The sequence below is a fragment of the Nyctereutes procyonoides genome, unplaced genomic scaffold (genome assembly GCF_905146905.1).
Source record: "Nyctereutes procyonoides isolate TBG_1078 unplaced genomic scaffold, NYPRO_anot_genome, whole genome shotgun sequence".
Classification (NCBI taxonomy): Eukaryota; Metazoa; Chordata; class Mammalia; order Carnivora; family Canidae; genus Nyctereutes; species Nyctereutes procyonoides.
The window spans coordinates 62,088,574-62,116,465 of record NW_026575049.1 but is presented as its reverse complement, the minus strand read 5'-3'; the positions used below and the strand labels follow the sequence as shown (position 1 = coordinate 62,116,465).

At 39.2% G+C, this 27,892-nt stretch overlaps 2 protein-coding genes and 1 pseudogene across 6 annotated transcripts in view; 1 reads left to right on the top strand and 2 right to left on the bottom strand.

Moving 5' to 3' along the window:
- PEX13 (peroxisomal biogenesis factor 13) overlaps nt 1-1,291 on the bottom strand; it is a 33,566-nt gene extending 32,275 nt beyond the window's left edge. Inside the window, exon 1 of one of the 2 annotated variants that reach the window (XM_055328947.1) lies at nt 1,119-1,291. In XM_055328947.1, the coding sequence (XP_055184922.1) occupies nt 1,119-1,210 (92 nt within the window). In that variant the 5' untranslated portion in view covers nt 1,211-1,291. The remainder of the gene's footprint in view (nt 1-1,118) is intronic. The other variant, XM_055328948.1, reaches the window with a different exon arrangement.
- A 215-nt stretch (nt 1,292-1,506) lies between these two features.
- PUS10 (pseudouridine synthase 10) overlaps nt 1,507-27,892 on the top strand; it is a 67,140-nt gene continuing 40,754 nt past the window's right edge. The window contains exons 1-5 of one of the 4 annotated variants that reach the window (XM_055329285.1): nt 1,507-1,837; nt 1,941-2,190; nt 6,258-6,398; nt 9,266-9,529; nt 10,267-10,353. In XM_055329285.1, the coding sequence (XP_055185260.1) occupies nt 6,273-6,398; nt 9,266-9,529; nt 10,267-10,353 (477 nt within the window). In that variant the 5' untranslated portion in view covers nt 1,507-1,837; nt 1,941-2,190; nt 6,258-6,272. The remainder of the gene's footprint in view (nt 1,838-1,940; nt 2,191-6,257; nt 6,399-9,265; nt 9,530-10,266; nt 10,354-27,892) is intronic. The other 3 variants (XM_055329282.1, XM_055329284.1, XM_055329283.1) reach the window with 3 other exon arrangements.
- On the bottom strand, nt 13,941-26,726 carry LOC129511543 (annexin A2-like; annotated as a pseudogene).

The following is a 27,892-nucleotide window of genomic DNA, read 5'->3' as shown; positions in this document are numbered from 1 at the left end:
GCCTGCCTTGGGGCCCAGGGCGTGATCCTGGAGTCCCGGGATCGAGTCCCACCCACGTCGGGCTTCCTCTGTGTGTGTCTCTCATCAATAAATAAATAAATAAATAAATAAGACCTTAAAATTAATCAATTTATAAAAGTCAAATCATTCATAAAACAGCAGAAAGCGATAAATAAATAAATAAGACTTTAAAATCAATTAAAATCAATCAATTTAAAAAAGTCAAATCATTCATAAAACAGCAGAAAGCGTCGCCCTCCAACTTAACAGTATAAGCAAAGCTTATTACTCGTGATGAATCTATCATTATTAGATTAAGCTGCTAATGTGTTCAGGTATCTCAACATTTCAACAAGGATTACAAGATCTTACAACATAGCAGGAATACACCCAGTATATCGGGGCGGGGGGGAGGGGGGGTTCTCCCTCTGCCTGTGTCTCTGCCTCTCTAGCTCTCTGTGTCTGTCATGAATAAACAAATAAAATCTTTTAAAAAAAAAAGACACCGATGAGAAACAAACAAACAAATAAATAAACAACAACACACAGGCCTTGGAAAAGTGACCCACAAAGGCCATCTATACATAGGCCTCGGATTCAGGACTCCCGCTTCAAAGTTGCTTCTCCAGGTCTTTACCCAAAACGTCGCTCAGTTATGCAGAAAAGCAACACAAAGTGCACAGACCTGGGTTTTCACAGCGACCTTCGGGGCCTCCACCAACCTCCCGAGAGGCGCGTAAAAGCCGGGCGGAGACTTTGCTCCCTCCGGGGCGACCTGGGGCTGGGCCAATCTCAGCCACTCACACCTGCCAAAGACCAAAAGTCTAACATTTTTCTTCTACGGGCCGAGCGGTTCTGTCGCCGTGTTCCGCTCACAGGAAAGGGAGGCAGGAAAGCCTCCCGCTTTCTTGCAGGCGCCGGGACCCAGGGAGGGTCCCCCTCAAGAGCGTCCCTACCGAGAGCCGTCCAGTCAGACAGCCGTGCGGCCCCGGAGCGGTCTCTAGCTTAGACCCCTCGGCGCCGGGCCCGGCGCGCGGGGGAGGGGACACCTCAGCCCCACAACGGCCTCAACCGTCTCCGCCCCGCCAGCCCCGCGGCCAGAAGAATCCCACACTCACTGGAAAGAGGGGCCGGGGCCCGGGCCCGGCCCGACCCCAGGAATTCGGCGGGTCTCCCAGGGTTTCGGGGGAGGAGGCGGCTGGGAAGCCATCTCCTCCGCCACCGCTCGCCTCCCCGTCCGCGCTGGGACTCCCCGGGCCCGGGGACGGCAGCACCTCGCCAGGCACAACGGGCAGAGCACCGAGTTCTCCACCCCCCGCCCACCCCGGCCGCCTGCACGCCGCTTGCGCTCCTCTGCCAGATGGCACCTGAGGCCAGGTCGCTGCAGCTAATCCACCGGGGGGGTGGGGAGGGGTGGGGGGGGTGGGACTCTCTCTCTTTTAATTTGCAATTATGTCCTTTGTGAACCTGAAGGTAGGCGCTCATCGATATTTCTGGCAGCGGCTACAACGCCCTAGACATGGGAGTCCTATGGAGGCTTCTCTGGGACGCGGCGAGTTCTGTCCCACGCACTTGTACCGCCCGCGGGGTTGGCAGCGGGGGCAAGGGGTTGTGGCGGCGGGCCAGGCAGCTTCTCTGGTTTCCCCACAAACAAGAAGAGGCGAGAGTTCACTCGCTCAGCCCTTTGCGAGAGGGCCTGGTACTTTCGTTCCAAAGCTCCCGTTTCCTCGGGGAACAGAATTGCGTCACGCAGTAGGTGCGTTGTCTTTAGTCTTCCCCCGTTCCCTCTGGGGGACCGGAAGGGGTTAAAGCCCAGGCTCCGGCGTCGCGAGAGAAGGTGAGGCAGGAAGGTCTGGCGGGTGGGGGCGGGGGCCGGGGGGCGCGGGCACGGACCGGGCGCTGCGGAGGTGTGGATGGACCGGGTCGCGTCCTTCCTCCAGGAGCGGCCTCGTTAGCAGGAAGGGGCGAGCGGGAAGTTCCTCGGACCCGACCGCAGTCGCTAGATTGCTGCTCCGGCTCGCCTGGCCGGAGGAGAGACGGGAGGTTAGGCTCTGGATGCGTTTCCACGAGTCTAGAGTGGATTTTGCAGCGGAGAGCGACGGTAGCGCGATGAAGTTGTGAGCGTCTCCTTCGAAAAGTCCGCGCCCTCCGCCGCCGCCGCCGGGAGACGAACCACACACACAAGCTTCGGTATGGAAATGAGCGTTGGAAGATCCCGGGGTGTGAGACCCAGTTTGGCCATACTGTGGTGTGTGTGTGTGTGTGTGTGTGTGTGTGTGTGTTTTCACACGCCCTGCTCCTTCCCTATCTGTAATGAATGGCTCCTGTTTAAGTCCAAGAGGTGAAAAGAAAGTCCGCCGTCTCCTCCAGGTATCGCTGGCCCGTGGAGAAGTGACTCAGACCCCGGTTCAGGATCCTGGCAGGTGGGAGGAGGTCCTGTTGCAATGACTGAGTTCCCATGGTTTATGTAAAGAAGCACGTAGAGGAGAAGCCAAAACAACAAAACAAAAACAAAACCGGAACGAAGGCAGCCGGCAGTGACCCACCTTAGAGCTCTTAGGGCTTTGCTTTCAAAGCTGGGACACCTCGTAGGGGACGGCTGATTTCTGAGGACCTAAGGAATTCTTGCAGGGCCGCGCATCAAGAGGAAACCACCGAGTGTGAGGCAGAGCGCATTTCCTCCTTTTAGATTTTTTTTTTAAATTTTTTTATTCATGGGAGACACACAGAGAGAGGCAGAGACACAGGCAGAGGGAGAAGCAGGCTCCATGCAGGGAGCCCGACGTGGGACTGGATCCCCGGGTCGTCCAGGGTCACGCCCTGAGCCCGAGGCAGGCGCTAAACCGCTGAGCCACCTGGGGATCCCGCATTTCTTGCTTTTACTGTCTGTCTACTTGTTTGAGAAGTCGCTAGATTGCTGCAAAGTGAAAAAGAGCGGGAGGGTTCGGAAGACCCATCACCGACACATGCACACCGAAGACTGGGTTTAGTCTTCTGTTATTCATTCATTCATTCATTCATTCATTCATTCATTCATTCATTCATTCATTCATACCTCTTACCATTACTCAGGCCAAGAGGTTTCCGAATTCTCCGCAGTGTTGGGAACATCTCAGAGCCAAGAGGTCGTAATCTGTCATTTATTGTCTTTGCAGTGATAACTTTCATACCAGGAGTATACCCCTCGGAGAAATAAACAAGTCTTTGAACCAAAGGAAAGAAAGTATCCTTTTTTTTTTTTCCCTCCCCAATTGAATTTTTGTTTTTAAATTTAAGTATAGTTGACCCACAATGTTACACGAGTTTCAGGTGTGAAACATAGTGATTCAATCTCTCTGTAGGAAATCCTGTGCTCACGCCAAGTGTAGCCAACTTCCGACACCGCCCTGCAACCTATCACAAATCATTGCCTTTTATCCTGATGACTTATTCCACCGTTGGAAGCCTGTGTTCCTCACTCCTCTTCCCTTTGGCAACCATCAGTTTGTGCTTTGTATTTATAGAGATCCATTTTGTTTGTTTATTCATTTGTGTGTGTGTTTTGGTTTTTAGATTCTACTTAGGGGTGACATCACATGGTATTTGTCTTTCTCAATTTGACTTACTTCACATAGTGTAACAACCTGTTCCATCCAATTAAAAAAAAAAAAATACTGGGCACCCCCTGGTGGCGCAGCGGTTTAGCGCCGCCTACAGCCCGGGGTCTGATCCTGGAGACCTAGGATCGAGTCCCGCGTCAGGCTCCCTGCATGGAGCCTGCTTCTCCCTCTGCCTGTCTCTGCCTCTCCGTCTCTCTTTCTCTCTCTGAATAAATAAATTAAAAAAAATACTTATAAAAAAAAACCCAACAACCTGTTCCATCCATCCATATTGTCCCAAATGGAACTTGTTATCGTTAGGAAGCATCCGTTTCAATAATAGTATTTATCTTCAGCCCCCCAGGGAAATCTTTGAGACAAAGTGTTCTTTTTATTTTTATTTATTTTCTTAAAGATTTTTATTTATTCATTAGAGACACACACACAGAGAGAGAGAGGCAGAGACCCAGGCAGAGGGAGAAGCGGGCTCCATGCAGGGAGCCCGACCTGGGACTCGATCCCAGGACTCCAGGATCATGGCCTGGGCTGAAGGCAGGTGCTAAACCGCTGAGCCTCCAGGGCTGCCCCTCAAAGTGTTCTTTTTAAAAACTTACTCATGCACTTATTCATCAGGGAGGAAGGTTTGTTTCTCTGAGTTACAGATTAATTCTGGATTAAATGATATCTTTGGTCTTAAGTCATGGAAAGATGGAGAAAAAAAAAAGAGTGAGACAGAAATAGTTTCTCCCGGAGGGGATTGTAGTCAGGGATATACTTTAAATGCTGATAATCAGCCTCTCACTTAGTTCCAATCAAACCAGCAGATCAGGGGCAGCCTGGGTGGCTCAGCGGTTGAGCGTCTGCCTTTGGCCCAGGGCCTGATCTTGGAGACCCGGGATCGAGTCCCACATCAGGCTTCCTGCATGGAGCCTGCTTCTCCCTCTGCCTCTCTCTCTCTGTGTCTCTTATGAATAAAAAAACAAAACAAAAAACCAGCAGATTAAATGGCCTGGCAGAAGGAATCCAGATCACTTGCATATAATGATGACCACATACAGCTACTCTGTACAAGATGTTCTCCACAAACTTTGTGTCCTTTTGTGAGAATGCCCTTGAGCCCAACTTTACGTAGGCAGCCCTAAATCAAAGGTTAATCCTGGTGTCTCAAAGTTCTCACTGGTGTATCCAGGCAATGTCAGATGTTCTTCTCTTCCTGTCTGCTAGCTCCCACTCTATGTTTACCTGAATTGGAACTCGGTCAGAGGCAACCTGTTTTTTGTAGTCTTGGCTGCTAAACTGATTTTTATGGTGAAGGGTTCTGTAGAAGTATATTCCTGCCTTCCTCATTATTTTGGATCAAGGATAGACTCCTGATAAGTGGCCACAAATATTTAGAAACTTGCAAGTAAAGTAGTGGGTTTTAAAGGGTTGGAAAAGACAAACTACTTCTAAGAATCACATCTTCACTGTAAGGAGTTGGTAAGAGCTTCACCGTCCCACAAATTTTAAGCAAGTTTGTTCAAATTATGAAACTGCACAAATTAAAAAGCGCCACTGTTTTTATCTGTATGACCATAGTTATACCATACTACAATCATTATTTTATAAAATATTGCTAGCTCCTCATTTTAAAGTAATGTGAGCTGATTCATTAATCAGACCTATTTTTGTAAAACAGAGTGATTAGGTAATTTGATTTTAGTATACCTCCTTCCTGGCAACAAGAGAGTTATATCGGATTTTACCCCCTTCTCTAGTTTTTGTTTCTAAGGATATTTATTCAAATTGCAAAAACTAACAACTTGTTTTAGATGATAATTACTCTAAATTATTTTGCATGTAATTTGTGGGGGTTTTTGGTGGGGGGAGGTTTTACTTGTGCATGAAAGGAGCAGATTTTTCTCATTTTGCTAATAGTTGGTTGTCATTTAGTATTCTCATCAAAGTATAATAGATGATTTTATTTCTACTGATCAATTTGTTTTAAATACTTGACTATTGGGGGGCCTGGGTGGCTCAGTCAGTTAAGCGGCTGCCTTCAGCTCAGGTTATAATCCCGGGGTCCTGGGATTGAGCCCCATATCGGGTTCCCTGCTAAGCAGGGAGTCTGCCTCTCCCTCTATCTCCCTACCAGTCCCTTTGCTTGTGCTCTCTGTCAAATGAATAAATAAAATCTTTTAAAAAAATTAAATAAGTGAATACTTGCCTGCTTAAGTATCATTGAGACCATTAAAAAATATAGATGGACTGATTATTTTTTCCTAGCAAACTCATTTTTAATTTCTAATAGGAAAAGTTTATTGAATTTACTACTCAATTGTTTTCTCAAACAACAATGAATGGTGCAAAATAACAAACCTTCACTCTGTATTCTTTGTTTTTATTATTCTCAGAGACAATCATTCTTGATTATTTTAATTGATTTTAGTTATATTGATATACTTTATCATAATCCAGAATGGTGAACTGAATTCCTTGATAATTAGAAACTTTTACCTGACCCATCTAGTAAATGTCTTTCAAGTTTATGTTTCAATATGGATATAGCAAAAGGGATATTATTGGAGGGTACGAAATAATGTTTTCAAATAAAATTACTTTTTAATCCATAAAGGTGACATATTTGTGAAAGTAAAACACAAAAGATGTTCATTACTTTTACTTTTTTTTTCTTTCTAGTTATTATTATTCAGTATGTTTCCACTGACTGAGGAAAACAAGCACGTGGCCCAGTTGTTGCTCAGTACTGGTACCTGTCCAAGATGTATTTTCAGATTCTGTGGTGTGGATTTTCATGCACCTTACAAACTTCCCTACAAGGTATTTTCATTTTGTTTCTAAAGAAAGTTTCTGTATTCTAAAATGAATACCTGTACATTTGAGGGCAAGTATCTATCCATAACTCATCATTAAACTTTTAAAAACTATAGTAAAATAATTACTGATAATGGTAAATTTGGAATTTCCTTTTTGTACCATAAAACTGTAAGCTCCTTCTTAAGTGATTATATCTAACATTTAATGTAGTGGGATCTTTGTGGTGTAAATCCCTAGTGTATTTAATGTTTGTATATACCTCTTCTAAAGAGTACACAGATAATCACAAAATAGTACTTCTAGCCAGTTGTTAATAAAATGTGACAGGAAGAGGATGACAGTCCTGAGATCTTTTATTAAGTGGAAGCATTGTGGATTTGGCTGCCTTTTTTCTTTTTCTTTTCTGTATTATTACCATTTGTACTTACAAATAGGTACTTGCAACCCTCCAAAAGTAAATGCATATCATAATCATTATTTACTGTTATTAATAATAGCAAATATAATATAGAGGGTTCTTTGACATTTATGGCAATATACAGAGAGCTTTGACTATTTAACAGAATACTTTCACAAAAATATATATAACATATTCCTATAGTGACATTCTTTTTAGAAGCAGTAATTATATATAAGTAAATATATACCTATATAAATAGTATGTGCACACACACATACACTCAGTTTCTTACAATTTTTAAAATTGCTCAGGAGTTAGCAATAACCATCATTTTCCCTATGTATTAGTTTCTATTATTTTGGAAATAATATCTAGTGTTCATATAACATTATATGTCAAGCTCTCATCTAATCCTAATAATAACCTATTAGGTAAGTACATACTATGATTGTCTCTATTTTCAGATGAAGAAACTGAGGCACAGAGAGGTTAAACAACCTGCCCAAAGTTACACAGCTATTAAGTGAGCAAGCTAGGATATGAACTGTCTGAATCCAAAGCCTAGAGTTTGGAGCTAGAAGACATGGATTTGAATCCCAGTTCCAGCTTCAGTTTTCTCCTCTCTAAGTGGGAATGATGATAACATCCACCTCACAGGATTTTAAGGGACAATATCTAATAAAGTATGTGAAAACACTTTGAAAACGGTACATATGCTATGACGATTAATATATATGTGTATATTCATTTATACACATTATGACTATGAAGTAATAAGACTGGTTTTGTATAACTCTCCTTACACATTTTGCAGACACATTATATTATTCTATGTATTTGTTTTAATATTTAAAATGTTTTAAGATTTTAAATATTATATAAAGAGACTTAGTGTTACCAGCATTTATTTGTATCATTTTATGTAAATAAACATGAAAATATTTGAAGACAATTTTTTTCTTGTAAATGTACTTAAATTTTCATCTTTTGTAGTCCTATAACTGTATGTACACATACATATACATGTACTATGTTATACTGCCATTATAGAACTTAGGTAATAAACATATTTGTGTGGGTCAAATATACCTATATGTGTATATATATATTAGTATTTCTGTTAAAGATGAAATAGAGCTACTATCCTAATAAAATGAATTAAATTTGTTCGAGTGAAAGATTTTTTTCTTTAGAGTCAGTAAATTGTAATCTGAGTAAATTCCAGAAGGATATCTATTCAACAACTGAATAATAAAATCTGTATAATTTAGATAAAACAGAGAATAAGTTCTCTGAGTATTTAGATGGGTGGAATCTCTGAAATATGAGAATGATTTCAAAAGAATGCAACTTTTAACATTTTAGTACAAAGGGTAACAGAAATGAGGCAAACCAGAATGTAGCAAAGGGCTTCTTCCAATTAATGCATATAAATGGTTTTGGTAATTAATGGTGCCAAATTTCAGCATTACTGACATCTGTTTACCTTTGTTTAGTAACTTGTCTTGAAATTACATTTACTTAATAGATGTATAATCTCTAATTTTTCAGATTTCATGTTGAGTAAATGTACAGATGTTTTGTGATTGTGAAATTATTAAGCAACCTAGCAAGGGTGGAAATTCAGTTTGTATTTCTATTTGTTAATAATTAGAATTGAAGGAGGTTTTTTTTGGTTGTTTTTGTTTTGTTTTGTTTGTTTAATAAATTAGCAAGTGAATGACCTTCACAAACCAAATTACAGGCATACCTCAGAGATATTGTGGGTTTGGTTCCAGACCACTATAATAAAGTGATTATCACAATGAAGTGAGTCAAACTAATTTTTTGGTTTCCCAGTGCATATGAAATTTATGTTTATAATATACTATAGTATATTGTGTAATAGAATTGTTTTAAAAATCTACATACTTAATTAAAAAATAATGTAGTGCTAAAAAATGCCATTATCTGAGCTTTCAGCAAGTCATGATCCTTGATCACAGATCACTATCACAAGTATAATAATGAAAACGTTTGAAATATTGCGAGAATTACTAAAATGTGACACAGAGACAGAAATGCTGTTGGAAAAATGGTGATGATAGACTTGTTTGATACTTCTTTGATACACAAACCTGTCATTTCTAAAGATGCAATATCTACAAAGTTCAGTAAACTCAAGCAGAGTAAATACAGTAATGCATGTAACAGATTTGTTAATGGCACCTTCTGCCTCACATTCAGGACTTTAGCTTCACTAAGATATGAAACTCTTTTGGAAAAATATTCACACATGTAGGAGTTAGGTAATTCTCTTTTGAATTACCCAGAAAGCCAGTGCTGGCTAATAAAATTTATCGATTGCTCCAAAATTGCTAAAAATCAACATTGTATAAATCTGCACTATATCATAATTTCACTTCTGCTTTCATCTTAACCTTTAGGGCATTGTCAAAGGGTTATTACTTTTTTCAAATTAACTTTCCAGGAGTTGCTCAATGAACTACAGAAATTTCTGGAAACTGAAAAAGATGAATTAATTTTGGAAGTTCCAAACCCACCTCCCAAGAAAATTCGACTACAAGAACTAGAAGATGGGACTGATAGGATTGATAATCTGAGTCAGAATGGAGAGGGAAAGGTCTCCAATATTGAAGATGGTCACATTGCTTCCAAGAATTCAAATTTAAATGTGTGCAATGTATGTCTAGGAATTCTTCAAGAATTTTGTGAAAAAGAATTCATTAAAAAGGTAAATAATCTTTTTCATTATATGTGCAATTATGTAAAATTTTAGTCTTAAAGCTTAGAAGTCTTGAATCTAAAGTAACAATACTATTCATTTCAACATGTTTTACACCAATGCATCATTAAAACATTTCTTAATTAAAAAAAAAAAAAAACAACAGGCCTACTGTTCTCAAATTGCTTCTTTATTAACAAGAAAACTGAAAATTAATGTAGTAGGTGTCCATGTATTTCAGTCATGAGAGCTACTCAACTGAAGAACAATATAATGGTTTTTCCCTCTGCTGTTTAACATAGCTAAGGAGTTAGAGAAAAGCTCTCGGTCATACTTAGTGTCTTGAAAAGACAAGTGTTACGGTCTTGTGGAAGGTACATGATTGAATGTGGGATTGCCTTTTGTTTCTAGCTGACAGGAAGGCTAAATTTGGCTTTATTTTGTTAAAAATATTTTTTAAATTATGAGGTGATCTAATAGAAAACTATTTTGACATTCAACAGATTGTTCTGCAAGTGAGTCTTGGCTGTGTTGGCATCTCGTGATATCAGTCTTCTGGATCATAGTTAGCAAATATTTAATTTTGGGATGTTTATGAGAATTCCCAAAGGTGAAAGTTTAAAAGTGTAGTGGATCTCCTGGACCAAAAACTCATGTTATGAAGATTAGTGTAAAATTTTCAGCAATTCCTGAGAATTTATATAATACTGTCTTATGTAAAATGCTTTTATGTAATACTTTTTTAGGTGTGCCAAAAAGTTGAGGCCTCTGGGTTTGAATTTACCAACTTGGTATTTTCAGTCTCCTTCCCACCACAGCTATCTGTAAGAGAGGTAAGACCATTTAAATGCATGAAACTATATGTGAAATGCATGCTAGAAATATCTTAGAAAAATGGAGATGTAAAAGTACTCCTTATCATATTATATTTTTCATTTTTTGTGTACTTATTGAATGATTGATGATTGAAAGCATGGCATTATAGCTGCTTAATAATGTTGAATGAATGGATGAGAAAAGGAATTATTAAGTTAGTTTATCATAGGACTGGTGGTTTTTTTTGTGCGTTTTTGTTTTTGTTTTAGTTTTTAATATTATATCAGCAGGACTGACAATATCACATGGTTCAGTCTTCTGTAGAAGTTAAATGAAAGCATAGTGCCTTTGAGCATGAAAAACAACCCAAAGGCCAGGAGTCTTCTAAAGGAATTGAAAGGTAGAGATTTCAGAGAATTTCTCTCGTTTTCACCATGTAAAATGACTGGTTTAAGTCACTTTTTGAAGACTTAGTAAAGAAAACAGTGTTCCTTATGCCATTGAAAGGATTGTCTTTTTTTTTTTTTCTTTTAGGTCCTCATTCTATAGTATATATTCATTAAGCTTTAGATCTGGATGAGGCATGTTGGTTAGAGAAAGAGATTTGTAGGGGTGCCTGGATGCCTCAGTCATTAGGGAGTGAGAAAGAGATTTGAGGAGATCTTCAGAGATGTTTTGGGGTAGATACATGCATGTTATAATGGTCTGGGGGTAGGGTTATTTCAGTTATGCCGAACCTACTTATTTTCTGGAGTAAAATATGGAAAGGGGGTACCTCTTTTAGTCAACAGGAAAAGGGAGAGAAGTAGCCTCATGTTTATTTTAATTTTTTTCCTTTGTTAAGTGATAAAAATAATAGTAGTCATTACTATGACATTCTTGTGCGTCAAAAATGACATGAAAATGTAAAATTATCTTACAGGGAAAATGATCTTTGTAATTTCAAATTACAACAATGAGTTCTAAATATATCCATTTATATATGTAAGGTGTCTTTTCCCTAAGAATCTGAAGACTTATCAGAACATTATATCTCATACCGGGATCCCTGGGTGGCTCAGTGGTTTAGCGCCTGTCTTTGGCCCAGGGCGCGATCCTGGAGTCTCGGGACCGAATCCCGCATCGGGCTCCTGGCATGGAGCCTGCTTCTCTCTCCTCTTGTGTCTCTGCCTCTCTCTCTCTCTGTCTATCATAAATAAATAAATCTTAAAAAAAAAGAACATTATATCTCATACCATCACTTTCTTTGGGTGAGCAAAATATGTTGGAGCAAATAATAGGTTTTTTAGCCTCCAAAAGGCTGAAGATTGATTTAAGACCTGATGAAGCTGGATGAATGAAAGAGAAGAGCTGGGAAGTGAAAAAGAGTAGAATAATTTTAAGTAGTACCTCTGTCAATAACAAGATGACTGAACAAATAAAGGGGATGATGATGATGTACAGAGGTTTATAAACACATGAAGTCATTTCCTAGTCAGTCATCAAAGCATTTCTCATGAATAGGTCATTTTCAGGATCCAATTTTGGTAGCAAGAAACAGACTTCTGAAAGCTGTGACTCATTAAAAGTTGCAGTGTTTGAGTAACAAAATTAGAAATAAGCATATTTTCTAAGTGTGGTTATATATCTTACCACCAAACTCTTCCTTTTAGATTTTATATATATATATATATATATATATATATAATTTTTTTTTTTTTTAAAGATTTTATTTATTTATTCATGACAGACACAGAGAGGCAGAGACATAGGCAGAGGGAGAAGCAGGCTCCCTGCGGGAAGCCCGATGTGGGACTCGATCCCAGGACCCCAGGATCATGACCTGAGCTGAAGGCAGACACTCAACCACTGAGCCACCCAGGTGCCCCTGGAACCCAGATTTCTTTAGCAAATTGTGTTTATGGCTCACTTTGTGATTTTTTTTTTCATTATTATATTTTGTACAATGCATCTATGTGTATTTTCCTAGGAACTGTCTGATCTGGTTAGGACAATTTTAGATTGAATACTGCTAGAGAGGAGACAAACAAGCAGATTAACTGATATATCCCTGTTAGACATCCAGTAAGACATAGTAAGCAGAATAAATGGAGACTCAGAAAAGACAACATTATGCAATCTAGGTAGGTGTAATACTTAGAGGCTCCAAAGTCTTTATAACAGTATACAAAATTTGAATGATAAAATAGAGATTTATCGGGGATCCCTGGGTGGCTCAGCGGTTTGGCGCCTGCCTTCAGTCCAGGGCGTGATCCTGGAGTCCTGGGATGGAGTACCGGGATCGAGTCCCGCATCGGGCTTCCTGCATGGAGCCTGCTTCTCCTCTGTCTGTGTCTCTGCCTCTCTCTCTCTCTCTCTCTCTCTCTCTGTGTCTCATGAATAAATAAATAGAATCTTTTTTAAAAAAATAGAGATTTATCATGACCATCTTGATGACTTTCTTGATTTGGGCTCCCCACTTGAATGTAACAGTGGAAGGATGTCTTTTTAATTAGAGTCAGATTTGATAAAAGGAGAGAGAGAATAGTGTGATATGGCAAGAAATTATATACCTGCACTGAGATCTGAGATCCTGTGAGTGAAAGGATGCTGAACACCATCTAGAAGATAATAAAAAAGAGAAAAATGGGATAGATACAGAAATGGTAATGTGTTGTATGACCTTTAGCCAAGGGAAAAGGTGATGAGTTGCAGATATAAGATAATCATAAAGGTTAGTGTTTACAGTAGTATGAGGAACTCCCATTATCTAGGCACTTGATGGAAATCGCATTGGTTAAAAGCACATTGACAGCTTTTGAATTGGAATAGTGTCTTCTAAAATAATGGTTCTCACACTCTAATATGCATAGGATTCATTTGGAGAGTTTCCCAGGCCCCTTCCTTAGAGATTCTGGTACAGTAGGTCGGTGGGACCCATGAATTTGTAGGTCTAACAAGCTCATGGGTGATATTGGTACTTCTATAATAAAGGAGCACACTTTGAGAACTGCTGTCCTAAAGGATAATGGCAGAAATAATCTCATCTAATAATAATCTGATAACTTTTTAAAATTTACGTTCCTAATAGGAAGAGAGAAACAGGCATAATTAGAATATATCCTACACTTTTTTTTAGAGTAAAAATTCCGTTTATTCATCTGTTTATTTTATTTTTTTTAAAGATTTTATTTATTTATTCATGACAGATGCACAGAGAGAGAGAGGCAGAGACACAGGCAGAGGGAGAAGCAGGCTCCAGGCAGGCAGCCCGATGTGGGACTCGATCCCGGGTCCCCAGGATCACGCCCTGGGCCGAATGCAGGCGCCAAACCAATGAGCCACCCAGGGATCCCTATTCATCTGTTTATGACACAATATACAAGAGACAAAGTGTTTCATCCACTTCCAATTCCTTCGTATGTTCATTTCTTTGGCTAAAAGGAGAGACTAGACATGAGAGGCAGGCATTGCTTAGGCAACCAAAATAAGGATGGGGTGGGGCAATGCTAATGTCATCCTTACAGGAATAGGTACAAGGGGTCTGTTAGTTACAAGATATTTTCTAGAACTGTTAGCTGGAAACAAGGAGCACCACTCCTGGATGCTCATGCCTTCATAGACCTCAATCATTCCCACCACACAGGGACAGCAGTGCTTTCTCGCAGTCGCCCTCATGTCTTGCTGGATGTAGTCGTATGGGGACTTTCTGTACTTTCTCTGAATTCAGACCTAAATTTCAACAAGGCCACTTCACTGCAGAAGATCATGATAGATCATGATTTAGGATTTTATCGAGAGTCCCCTTATCTTTCTTGGAGTCATACAGTCAGTCAGCAAAATAGAGCACTTTGTTCTGAATGTACTGGAACTGGTTGAGGAAAGCATTTTCCAGGGCTCCTTTGACCTCCTTCTTGATACTCTTCAATGTGTTATAAGGGCTGTAGCTCTTGTACCTTTCAACTACTTTCTGGAGGTGACACACACTAGGCACAGTCGTGATGCTGATCCACTTGGGCACATCAGTTCCTTTCCTCTTCGCTCCAGTATTATAGAGATCCCAGGAGTCTTGGTCAGTCAGTTCATAATCAATGCCAGAGTCATCCTCTGCTCTTCTACCATTAGCAAGGGCAACCATCAGCTTGTGGAAGTCACTAGATATGTTAGAAATCATGTCCTACAGATAAGTCTTGTACATTTCCTTGAGGACTCTGTTAATTTCCTGAAGATTTTGGTTGGTCTTGGAGCACATGATCTCAACGAGCGAGTCCTCATCAGTCCCCAGCCCTTTCATGGAGGTTTTCAACTCTGAAGCATCATAGTGAGCAGATGTTTTCAATAGGCCCCAAATCACAGTCCTCAGGTGGCTGGACAAGGCTGACTTCAGGGCTGATGCAAGTTCCTTTTTGATCCTTCTTTGGTAAGTAAAGGCAGTATCCTGTCTCTCTTCATTGCTGTGGGTGCTCAAAATGTTGACAATGGTGACCTCATCCACATCTTTGGTTCTGATGGCCTTTTCAGTGCCAGAGCATCATGCTCAGCATCAAAATTGGTGTATGCTTTCATCCACCTGTATGCATTTGGGGGCATGGAATGATCACCCTCCAAGCTGAGCTTGCAGAGAATTTCATGAACAGTAAAACATTTTGAAAGAAGCTGGGTTGGGCGCCAAGAGCTACAAGTGCCCCCAGTTTTGGAGCCTTTAGCCTTTACTTTGATAGGTGTCAAACGATGCAAAGAAAAGGCAGTCAGAGAAAAATGGCAGAGGAATCTGGGCTGGAAGGTAAATTAAAAGGTTTGTGAGGTTCAGAAAAAGTGTAATTCAGACTTTAATTAAAACCAAATTATCCCTGTGTTGCCTGGGTGGCTCATGTGGTTAAGCATCTGCCTTTGGCTCAGGTCATGATCCCAAGGTCCTGGGATCAAGCCCCATGTTGAGGTCCCTGCTGAACAGGTCTGCTTCTCCCTCTGCCCCTCACCTGCTTGTGCTCTCTCAAAAATAAATAAAATCTTTAAAATAAACAAACCCAAATTATCCCAACCAACAGAAGAAAGTTTAAGGATAAAAATACATCCCGATAAAGAAGAAATTGAGGCATCTCTCTCTGTGTTTATATAAACATTTGTATTTATATGTATTTACTTGACTTTTTATTTTGGAAAATATAAAAAATAGTAATACTAGCCTAGTGAGTCCCTATGTATGTGTATCATCCAGCTCCAATTGTAATTTTTTTTTTTGCCAAATTGAAATCAGTTTCCAAAAAAGATACAGAAAAAATAAAGTCAGAGCAATGCAAATGTAAGAAGGAGGCTTAGTTCTGTAATAGCAACTGGAAAATCAAATCTTGAATGAGTAGAGCCTTGTAAGAATTGCTAAGGAAGAGTTGGGGGTGCTTTAAGTTATGATTACAGCAAGAAACGAAAAAGGGGATGTATTTGGAATTGGTACTACTGATGGATAATACAGGGAAAATGAAACTTCTGAAGTCTTACTTTGCTTCTATCCTTTTTTTTTTTTAAGATTTTATTTATTCATGAGAGAGAGACAGAGGCAGAGACAGAGACACAGGCAGAGAGAGAAACAGGCTCCATGCAGGGAACCCTATCTGGGACTCAATCTTGAAACTCCAGGATCATACCCTGGGTGGAAGGCAGACACTCAACTGCTGAGCCATCCAGGGATCCCTGCTTCTATCCTTTTTGTCAAGGAGAATGATCTTCAACCTGAATGGGTAGGATGATCATTGATTGGTGAGGGAGACTGAAAGTTCCACGTTGTGAAGCTTCTCTAAATGGATTCAGGTATTTGGGACTGGATAAATGACATTCCAGGATGGATTCAGAAAGAACTTGCAGTTGTTCATGATCTTTGAGAGCTTTAAAAGGTAGCGGAAACTGGAGACAGAGAAGGCAGTTCCATTTTCTACAGGTAGTTTTGTTAACTACCAGCTGGTGAGCTTGACTCTAAAACCTTGGCAAGATTCTAGATCAGGAACCAAAGAGTACATTGTGGGTATTGAGGATAAGGAACACTTGGTCAACACACCGAGCAGACTCATTAAGAACAAGTTATGGGGATCCCTGGGTGGCTCAGCGGTTTAGTGCAGCCTTCAGCCCAGGGTGTGATCCTGGAGACCTGGGATGGAGTCCCACATCAGGCTCCCTGCATGGAGCCTGCTTCTCCCTCTGCCTGTGTCTCTGCCTCTCTCTCTCTGTCTCTGTCTCTGGGTCTCTCATGAATAAATAAATAAAATCTTAAAAAAAAAAAGAGCAAGTTCTGTCTGCATCATTTCTTCCTTTTAAAGATTAGCAGGATTGGTAGAGCAGGGAAATATGGTAGCACCAGTGACTGGAATTCAGCTAGTCCTTTGAGCAGGTTTCTTTCTTATGTCAAGTTCCCGAAAGTGGCAGGATACATGAGCAGAATGTAAAGACAATTGGGTGGGTTGACCTGGCTGGCCATACCCGAAAGGAACTGCTTAGTAACTGATTTCAAACTGGACAGTGTTTCTCCAAGTGTACTCTGCGGATCTGAAACTCACTTGGAGAAAGGTGTTGAAAGCGGATTGCTGGGCTCAACCCAATTATATTAGGCCTTAAAAGCACCATTCTTGGCTGAGGTCAGGGTCAGAGGAAGATGTGATTATGAAAGAATGGTCAGATGCAATGTTGCTCGCTTTGAAGACAGTGGAAAGGAACTAAGGGATAAGAGTGGCCTATGGAAGCTAGGAAAGGCAAAGAAATGTATTCTCCTAGCCTAGATTCTCCAGAAAGGAATGCAGCCCTGTTGACACCTTGGTGTTAGCCCAGGGAGACCCACGGTGGTCTTCTGACCTAAAGCACCGTAAGATAATAAATGTGTGTGTGTGTTAAGATTTTATTTATTTGAAAGAGAGAGAGAGAGAGAGAGGGCACAAGTGGAGGGAGAGGCAGAGGGAGAAGCAGACTCTCTGCTGAGCTCAGAGCCTGATGTGGGGCTTAATCTCAGGACCTCAATCCCGGAGATCATGACCTGAGCTGAAGGCAGATGATCAACGGACTGAGCCACCCAGGTGCCCCATGAATTTGCTCTTCTTAAATATTTAAGGGGTCTTCTGCTGCAGAGATGGAATTAGGTGAGGAAGTAATTTTCAGCTTTACGGAATTATGCAGAACAGGATAGACTGTTTTCAGGGATGGTGTTGTCTATTACCAGAATATTTAAGCCAAGGCTGGGCGACTATTTGGCAGAGATCTAGAAGGAATGTATACACTATATAGTTGATTAGACTAGAGACTTTGTTCAGCTTTTTCAACTCCAAGATACTATATAGTTTTAAGAAAAATATTGATTACATTTGTTATTCTTTGTTACCTTATATTCGTAATTGAGTCTTCTAAACTATACCACATTAATGCCTCACTAAAATTATTATTTTTTTCACACTAAAATTATTATAGAATGAATGACCCAGACTTATGCTAATATTAGGCTAAACTAACATTTATGCGAAAAAAACATTCTGTTAAAGCCCAATAAAAGTAAACGGTTAGTCCTACTGTTATTTTAGGTTTATCTTTACTAGTATGGTCCAGTAGAGGGCAATATTGCACTATCAGTTTGACTTTTTGGTAGTATGTGGAAACCGTTTGCTCACTTTATTGACTTTAAATGGATATAGTGTCTCTTAAATGTTACTTTGGTTTTGTGAAACACCTACTTCTTGACATGCAACTTGATAATAGTTGGAGTTTTATTTGTCAAATCAAAACTTTTTCCCTTTCGTTTTTATAATTGTATCTTCCTGCTTTACACTAAGTACTATAAATTATACATAGCCCTAGAAATCTAACCAGAAATAAAAGCAGTACCATTTCTGTGGTAACAGTTTATATTTACAAATGTTTTTCTTGAATTCTGACAGAAGGGGGACGCCTGGGTGGCTCAGCGGTTGAGCATCTGCCTTTGGCTCAGGGCATGATCCCGGAGTCCTGGGATCAAGTCCCACGCTGAGCTTCCTGCATGGAGCCTGCTTCTCCCTCTTCCTATGTCTGTGCCTCTCACTCTCTCTCTGTCTCTGTCTCTCATGAATAAATAAATTAAATCATCAAAAAAAAATCTGACAAATGGGTATTTAAAAGACTGGATTTGTTGAAATCACTTTGACTTCAAGTACAGAGACCACACTTCCAAGTTCATATTGTGTGTGCAGGCTCATTCGTTACCCAGACTTTGATTTAGCACGTGTATTTTCAGCTTTTTGTTCATTTTCAGTGACATCTCAGATTCTTATTTTGTATAAGCACCTTGCCTAAATCACTTTTTGTTCTTTCTCACCTATCTTTTAAAAGCACCTCAGGGTTCACTTTGGCCAACAAACTTTTTCTGAGCTTACTAAGAAGTGTTCAGAATTTGTAGCCCTAGTTTTCATTAGGTTTGTTGTGAAGACCTTACTTCAGTTCCTGTGTGGTCCACTAAATCACGCAGAACATATTTTTATAAGGTTGCTGAATGAGACACTGAAAAACAGGCAAAATTATAGAGATCACTGTCTCTGGCTGTTAAGTATCTTTCAGTGGACTCTTCATGAATGGGGTGGGGGGATTGTAACTTTGCTATGTTTTGGATTTACTGGCTGCAATTTTAAAAACGTTTTAGAGGACATGAAGCAACTTAAACCTATCTTCCTTATAAAAAAGTAACACTCAAAGCATGTCCCTGTGAGCACACCAGTGTATAAAGGTCTGCATCATTAGAATCACAGAATTATAGATCTGCAGGAGACCTTGGTGATCTAGAACGGGGCTCCCAGCTTTTTATGGTACTCATTGAAAAATGATGATAATGTATATGGCTGTGATTTGTCAGAGCTCTGAGTATGCCCCAGCCTCAGTGTAAATCCATTCAGAATCTCTGATGAAGATCCAGGAGTTCTTAACTTTGAGTTTAAGGTGATCCCCTTTTAATTTCTGACCATTCAATGAATCCTCTATATCTGTGATTTAGAAAGAAGATATGCTTAGATGATTTTATTTTTCAGCCTCAGATTGGGACTATTTCACTCATCATAACACTCATCCTCATTTTTAGAAGAGAAAAATCAAAGCTCATGTAATGTGGCATATTGGAATTTGGATGTGCCTCCTTGATTTGTGCTCTTTTTTGTTTTTAGACCATACCATCTTTTCACCTTATATTCTCACGTGTTTTTATTTACCCAATTGCCTTGGCTCTATGGGCATTGCCTTTTCTTAACTATTACATTTATTAAGCCATACACTCAACATAAACAAGGATCAAAGGATCACCAGACTTGATGAATCCAGTCAAAGATGCTGCATCAGGAGGAACATGAGACTAGACATGGTAATATGTTCAGGATTCTATTATATTACTCAGTACATAGCTGGCACCTGTGTTCCAAGAGAGAAAGGAAGAGTAACGTGCAATTCATCAAACTTTATACAGAACCCCAGTCCTGGTTAGGATGGACGAATCAGTTGTCCAGCTGTCAAGGAGTCACAGCAGGTATTGAAGAAGCCTAATAACCCATTATTAGGGAAGCAGGCACAGGAGAGCCCAACATATAAAACAAAAACCTAATCCTGAGGTTACTGCAGCATGCAACAAAGAGGAATGGAACCTGTTCTTGGGAATGAGATGCCATGGTGAAGCAGGACTACGAATAAGACTGATTATAAGGCCCACCTCAAGGGCATCTGGGTGGCTCAGTGGTTGAGCGTCTGCCTTCAGGTCAGGTTGTGATCCCGGGGTCCTGGGATCAAGTCCTGCATCAGGCTCCCTGTAGGGAGCCTGCTTCTCCCTCTGCCTGTGTCTCTACCTCTCTCTCTCTCTGTCCCTTATGAATAAATAAAAATCTAAAATTAAAAAAATAATAATAAAGCCTGCCACAGTAGTATAATATTGAATTTAGGAACAGTTGGTGGATATTCAAACATATGTTTAAATACATGAATATGCATATATTTACTTCCTAGCTTTGTTTTTTTCTTGGCCTGAACTAGCTAAGTATAGGTTGCTGTGACTTATCAACCCAGGTGGATGGTTGAGAGGTAGCAGGGTGCAGTAAGAACACGAGGCAGCCTTAAAATTTTGAAGTTTATTGTTGTAATTTGGATAGTCTCATCCTTGTGAATTGTTACACTTTTGCATCTTTAAAATTTATGATAAGAAATAAGAAATACAATAAGGAATAGAAGATAAAGGAAATCATTTTTCTTTAAAACTCAGTTTCCCCATCAGATACAATATATTATCACATTGCTACTTACCAACTATTGAGTTCCTTATCAAACTTTTTTCTCATTAATTTTAGGACTTTGTGGCCTAGTAAACTAAATTTCAGAAAAAGGGAACTTCTAATTTAGGCTCTGCCTATTTCAGATTTGGGTTTCTCTTATTACAAAGAGAAGTAATGTCAACTATTCTTTTTTTTTCCTGATATCACCACCATATTTTAGGCTTAGTAATTCAAACCTACTAAATTATTTATATAATTTGAAATATATTTTTATATATGTAATATTTATAATTTAATCATCCTAACCCCTTGAAGTTGGTGTTATTATTATCCCTATTATACAGGATGAAATTGCAACTCAAGGTCACATTGCTAATAAATAACAGACCTAGGATTTAAAAATTCACCAGTCCAACTCTAAAGTTTATGCTGTTGTTTATTGCTATATCCTACTAACTAAGTTGTGATTTGATAAGATTTCAAAAGTGAGTTATTGTGTTGCTGTATTTACAGGAGAGACTCTGCCTAGGTTTCGACCTTCACTGGTATTTTGTTTTCTTGAGATGGCACAGTATCTTCAAATTTAGACAAAGGATCCTTGGGGAAGGAAAATGTGGAACCAGAACTTATATTTTAACAAGAATGAGGATAAATCACCAGTTGATTTGGTGATTCTCTAAAAATATGGCTTTGAAAATAAAATTATAGGAGTGTCTGGGTGGCTCAGTCAGTTAAGCGTCTGTCTTGGGCTCAGGTCATGATCTCAGGGTCCTAGGATAGAGTTTCCCCCTACCCCTCAGCAGTGAGTCTACTTCTCCCTCCCCTCCTACCCCTCCCCCTGCTTGTGCTCTCTCTTTCAAATAAATAAATAAAATCTTTAAAATAAAAGAGTCCCCAAAATTACATTTTTAAAGACTTTCCTACCACACTCATACTCAGATTTTTTTATCAGATGACTGGAGTAGATGCAGAATAGGTTTTGCATCAAATATTTTATTACACTAGATATCTTAAAATAGAGGAATTTCCAGTCATTTTTGTGGGGATTTTCCTTTGATCTTGGGAAAATTGGTATACCTGGGTGTGAGGTACTGGGTTATGATGTTATAGTCCCTTAATAATTGGGGAGGGGAGTGACAGTAAGGTTTTCAGCCAAGTCACAGATATGTCCAAATGTTCAAGAAGAGGGGCTGGTGGAAGGTGCCATCCTGAAGTCAGACTCATCCAACTTCATTATTGACTTGTCTGAAACCTCTTTCTTAAAAAATAGTGCCAGTACTTACTTTTCTTCCTTTTTATTTTATTTTTTTCTTTTCTTTTCTTCCCTTTTAGATAAAGGAAAGATGAATGAAGTAGTTTTAGAGTAGGCCAGTTAAAAAGTGTTGATTAATGGTAGTGCTACAGCTGTTCCTGCTTTTTAAAATTTTTTTTAAATTTTTATTTTTTTTATGATAGTCACACACACAGAGAGAGAGAGAGAGAGAGAGAGAGAGAGGCAGAGACATAGGCAGAGGGAGAAGCAGGCTCCATGCACCGGGAGCCCGACGTGGGATTCGATCCGGGGTCTCCAGAATCGCGCCCTGGGCCAAAGGCAGGCGCCAAACCGCTGCGCCACCCAGGGATCCCTGTTCTTGCTTTTTTAAAAAATATTTTATTTATTTATTCATGAGAGACACACAGAGAGAGGCAGAAACACAGGCAGAGGGAGAAGCAGGCTCCGTTCAGGGAACCTGACGTGGGGCTCGATCCCCGGTCTCCAGAATCTCGCCCTGGGCCGAAGGCAGGCACCAAACCGCTGAGCCACCCAGGCTGCCCAGTTCCTGCTTTTTTTTTTTTTTTAAATTGATTGTTCTGGGTGCCTGGGTGACTCAGTGGTTGAGCATCTGCCTTCAGCTCAGGTCATGATCCTGGGGTCTTGGGATCAAGTCCCACATTGGGTTCCCCTCAGGAAGCCTGCTTCTCCCTCTGCCTAAGTCTCTGCCTTTCTCTCTGGGTCTCTCATGAATAAATAAATAAAATCTTTAAAAAAAATAGGTTGTGTTGCTTAAAATATTGGAAGTTATCTTTGCAAATCTTCCCTTTTAAATAAAATCTGCTCTGTTTTTCTTCACTGATACTAACACAGAATCAATACTAATAGAATCCTTTTTCTTTTTTTTATAAATTAATTTTTTATTGGTGTTCAATTTAGCAACATACAGAATAACACCCAGTGCTCATCCCGTCAAGTGTCCCTCTCAGTGCCCGTCACCCACTCACCCCCACCCCCCACCCTCCTCCCCTTCCACCACCCTTAGTTCGTTTCCCAGAGCTAGGAGTCTTTATGTTCTGTCCCCCTTTCTGATATTTCCCACACATTTCCTCTCCCTTCCCTTATATTCCCTTTCACTATTATTTATTAGAATCCTTTTTCTAGAGTAGATACCATTCAAGGCCCACTTGGAAATGTTTATCTGAGAATTTTTTTTCTAAGAAAACTGTCTTTCTCCTTGCCATTATTATTATTTTTAAATTTTAATTCCAGGGGCACCTGGGTGGCTCAGTCAGTTAAGCGTCTGCCTTCAACCCAGGTCATGATCCCGGAATCCTGGGATCAAGCCCCACATGGTCAGGTTCATTGCTCATGGCGTTGGAGGAGGGATCTGCTTCTCTCTCTCTCTCTCTCTGTCCCCTCCCACTTGTGCTCTCTTTCTGTCTCTTTCAAATAAATAAATAAAATCTTGATTTTTTTTTCTTTTTAGTTCCAGTATGGTTAACATACAATGTTGTATTAGTTTCAAGTGAAATACAGGGATTCAACAATTCCATACATAAACCTAGTGCTCATCACAAGTGCACTCCTTATTCCCCATTGTCTATTTTACCCATTCCCCCATCCACCTCCATCAATTTGTTCTCTAGAGTTCAGTCTGTTTCTTGACTTGCCTATCTCTCTTTCTTTTTTCCTTTGCTTTTTTGTTTTGTTTCTTAAATTCCACATATGAATGAAATCTTTGTCATTTTTATCATGCATAGTTATCCAATTTTTTAATGCTATAAACATTTTTCAACAAATTTGGATACTCTGATTATTCATAAAACTCATGTAAAAGACTTTAGTTGAACATTGGGGTGTCATTTCTCAGTGCTACTTCCTTTTTATTGCTTGTATATTTTGGTTTAACAATTATTAGAGATCAGCTGGATGTATGGCAGTCTCTACAGAGCAGGCACTAGCAAATGGAAGAAGTCAAATTTTTTATTTTAAAACAAACATATAATATATACCTGGCAAATTAAGGAGTCATATATTGTTTTCATTACATCATAATTTAAAAGCTATTCATGTAACTGTTGATGTATTGCTATGATTGAAACTCTTGATGGTTTTTTCAGAGATCTGCCTGTCTCTGAAGTGATTGTTAAAATGTTACTGTGAGTATTTGGGCAGAGATAATGTCGGGGGAACTAACTTGGGTGGGGAAAAAATAAAATGGATTTTATTTAAATGTAGTCATGAAGCATGTAAAAGGAAATGAAAAAATGAAATAGATGCAAAGGTGCCAAGACAGGTAGCTCTTTTATGCTTCTATTAAGAGTCATAATATGGTTTCTTTTCAGAATTCAGTTCACATTTAGGATTTGTTTTCTTTGAAACTAGAATGTTATGATGTGTAATGATTATATGATATTCATTTGGTATTATCACCATAAATTCACGTTAGAAACCATGAGATAAGTGATTTTAGTGAGACCTGCATCCCATTTCTGAAAGCATCTCAGAAATCCTCACCTTATCAAGGAAGTGGGCATGTGGACTCAAGCCCTATTAAGTAAATCAGTAACCAGGCATGAGTGGTAAATTGGTATTTCAAAAGATTTTTAAATATTCAGACATGTGGGATCCCTGGGTGGCGCAGCGGTTTAGCGCCTGCCTTTGGCCCAGGGCGCGATCCTGGAGACCCGGGATCGAATCCCACGTCAGGCTCCCGGTGCATGGAGCCTGCTTTTCCCTCTGCCTATGTCTCTGCCTCTCTCTCTCTCTATCATAAATAAATAAAAATTTAAAAAAAATATTCATACATGTATTCAGGACACTTCTGTTGGATAGCATTCTTATTCATGATGTAATTAACCTGAGTTATTTTGCAAATGAGATTGAAATGTACTACAAGTATCTTCTGAAGAGCTTTTAATCACTCACTACAGGTATAGAGTACTGAATCAGAGTATGTGTTTGTTTGGATAAATGATATTCTGTTAGCACATAGACTTTTTTTCCTGAGCTTGTGATATAGTTTGTCGATTGGTTAACATGTTGGATATCTTAGGTAAAGTCTTATTCCCATTTGTTTGGTCTTTCATTTCTCATAGTTTAAGTAGTGAGCTTATAGTAAACACAGATTATATGATGAGTCCTCGAAGCTGAAATCTACCTTAGAGGGGCGCCTGAGTGGCTCAGTCGGTTAAGTGTCTGCCTTCAGCTCAGGTCTTGATCCCAGGGTCCTGGAATCAAGCCCCGCATCAGGCTCTTGCTCAGAGGGGAGCCTGCTTCTCCCTCTCCCTCTGCCTGCTGCTCTGCCTGCTTCTGCTCTCTCTCTGTCAGATAAGTAAATAAAATCTTACCCCCCCCCAAAAAAAAAAGCTATCCTAGAGTAGAAATATTCTTTTCTTTTTAATAAGTTTTTATTTTTATATTCATCAGTGGTTAACTCTGGTCTTCTCCTCACACGTAAGTATTGTCTTTGCTCGTAAAACTAGAGTTTAAATGGGCCTGATTTTGAACTTTATATAATAATGGAATCATAACATGATAAATCTTTTGTGCCTGGCCTCTTTCATTTGATATCATTTTTGAGAGATTCATCTTTATTGCTTTGTGGAGCTATAATTTGTTCATTTTCATTGCTATACAGTATTCAGCTGCATGAAAATACTGCAATTTATTCATACTGTTATAAATGGATATTAAGTTCATTTCTGGTTTTTGGGTATTTCCAACAGTAAAACCATAAGCATTCTTGTAGCCATATTCTACACTTGCAGACATAGAATTGCTGAGTCATAAGGAATACATTTAAATAATATAATCTGAATTAACACTATGATTTACAGCCTACTAATCAGCTTTATTAGCTCATTCCTCCTAAATCAACTTAATGACAACAGCCTTAACTTTTCACTCGTATTTTCTGACTCCCTGTCAGTGCCCTTATTAACATTAATGACATGACTTCTTCCACTAATACCCATAACCAGTCAGTTTCATCTATCACTAGATGAAAGAATCACTAACCTTCCTTAAAAACTATATATTACAATACTATTTATGCCACAGATATTCTTAATGACAACTTTTACTGCTACAGAAGTAATCTTTTATATTTTATTTGTAGCAACATTAGTTCCAACCTTAATCATTATTACCCTCTAAGGAAACCAAACAGAATGATTAAATGCAGGACTTCATTTTATATGCTAGTAGGATCAGTCCCACTTCTCATTGTCCTAATCTTTATCCAAAATCTTATAGGTTCACTGAACTTTCTAATAATTCAATACTGGACTGAAGCTAGTTCTTGACATAATATTTTCTTATGACTAACATGCCTAATAGCATTTATAGTAGAAATACTTCTCTATGGCCTACATCTCTGATTACCAAAAGCATGTTTGAAACCCCTCGCTGTTGGATCCAAAGTGTGTGTAGCCATACAACTTGAACTAGGCAGCTACAGAACATTACGAGCTACAACACTAAACCCCCTAACAAATTACATGCATATCCTTTTCTTACATTATCCTTATGAGGAATAATTATAACCAGCTCCATCTGTCTATGGAAAACAGACTTAAAATTACTCATTGCATATTCCTCTGTCAGCCACATAGCAGTAGTAATTGTAGCCATTCTTATCTAAATACCATGAAGTTATATGGGAGCTACATCTCTAATAATTGCCCACAGCTTTACATTATCAGCACTCTTTTGCCTAGCAAATTCAAACTATGAACAAATTCCCAGCTGAACTATAATTCTAGCTCGGGGATTACAGACTTCTCCTTCTACTAATAGCAGCATGATGACTTCTAGTGAGCCTTACCAATTTGGCCTTACCCCCAACAATTAGCCTAATTGGAGAACTATTTGTAGTTACATCATCATTTTCATGATCCAACATTACCATTATGCTAAGGAATTAACATTGTTATTGCTACCCTATATTAGCCATAACATCATGAGGCAAATATAAGTGCCACTTCAAAAATTTTAACCATCATTCATATGAGAAAAGGCTCTCATAGCCCTACATTTACTACCCTTCCTACTTTTATCACTTAACTCACAAATTATTTTGATGTCCATCTATTGTAAATATAGTTTAATAAAAACATTAGATTGTGAATCTAATAGTAGAAATTCAAAACTTATTTACTGAGAAAGTATGTAAGAATTAATTCATGCCTCCATGTATAAAAAATATGGCTTTTCAAACTTTTTTTTTCTATTTTAAAGATCTTATTTGAAAAAAAAAAAGATCTTATTTGAGAACATAAATGGGGGGAGGGGTAAAGGGAGAGAGAGAAGCAGACTCCCCACTGAGCAGGGATTCCCAATTCAGGCTCCATCCCAGCACCTTGAGATCATGACCTGAGCCGAAGTCAGATGCTTGACCCACTGAGACACCCAGGTGCCCTGTTTTCAGATTTTTAATAGATAGAAGTAATAATCCATTGGTCTCAGGAACCAAAAAATTGGTGCAACTCCAAATAAAGGTAATAAATCTATCCACCTCTTATACTAAGTGCACTATGTTAACTTTACCAATCATAAAAATCTAAGATGTATAAAAGCATCTATATCCATACTGTGTAAAAATTATCATCTATGCCTTTATCCCACAATAGTCATTTACTCAGGCCAAGAAAAAATTATTTCACACTGACACCAAATAATCAAACCTTAAAACTATTGCTTAGCTTTAAACTAGATTATTTCTCGATGCACCTGGGTGGTTCAATTGGTTAAGCATCTTTCACCTTGGGTCATGGTCCTGGCGTTCTGGGATTGAGCCCCACATTGAGCTCCCTGGTTAATGGGGAGTCTGCTTGTCCTTCTCCCTCCCCTACACCCATCCTTGTGCTCTCTCCTGTGTGCTCTCTATCCAAATAAATAAATGAAATCTTCAAAAAAAAAAAAAAACTAGATCATTTCTCAGTAGAATTTCTACTAGTAGCACATTTTGTTACATGGTCAAGTATAGAATTCTCTATATGAAATATACATTCAGAGCCCAATATTAAACAATTTTTCAAATACTTAACATTCCTTATTACTAATCTAATCTTAGTC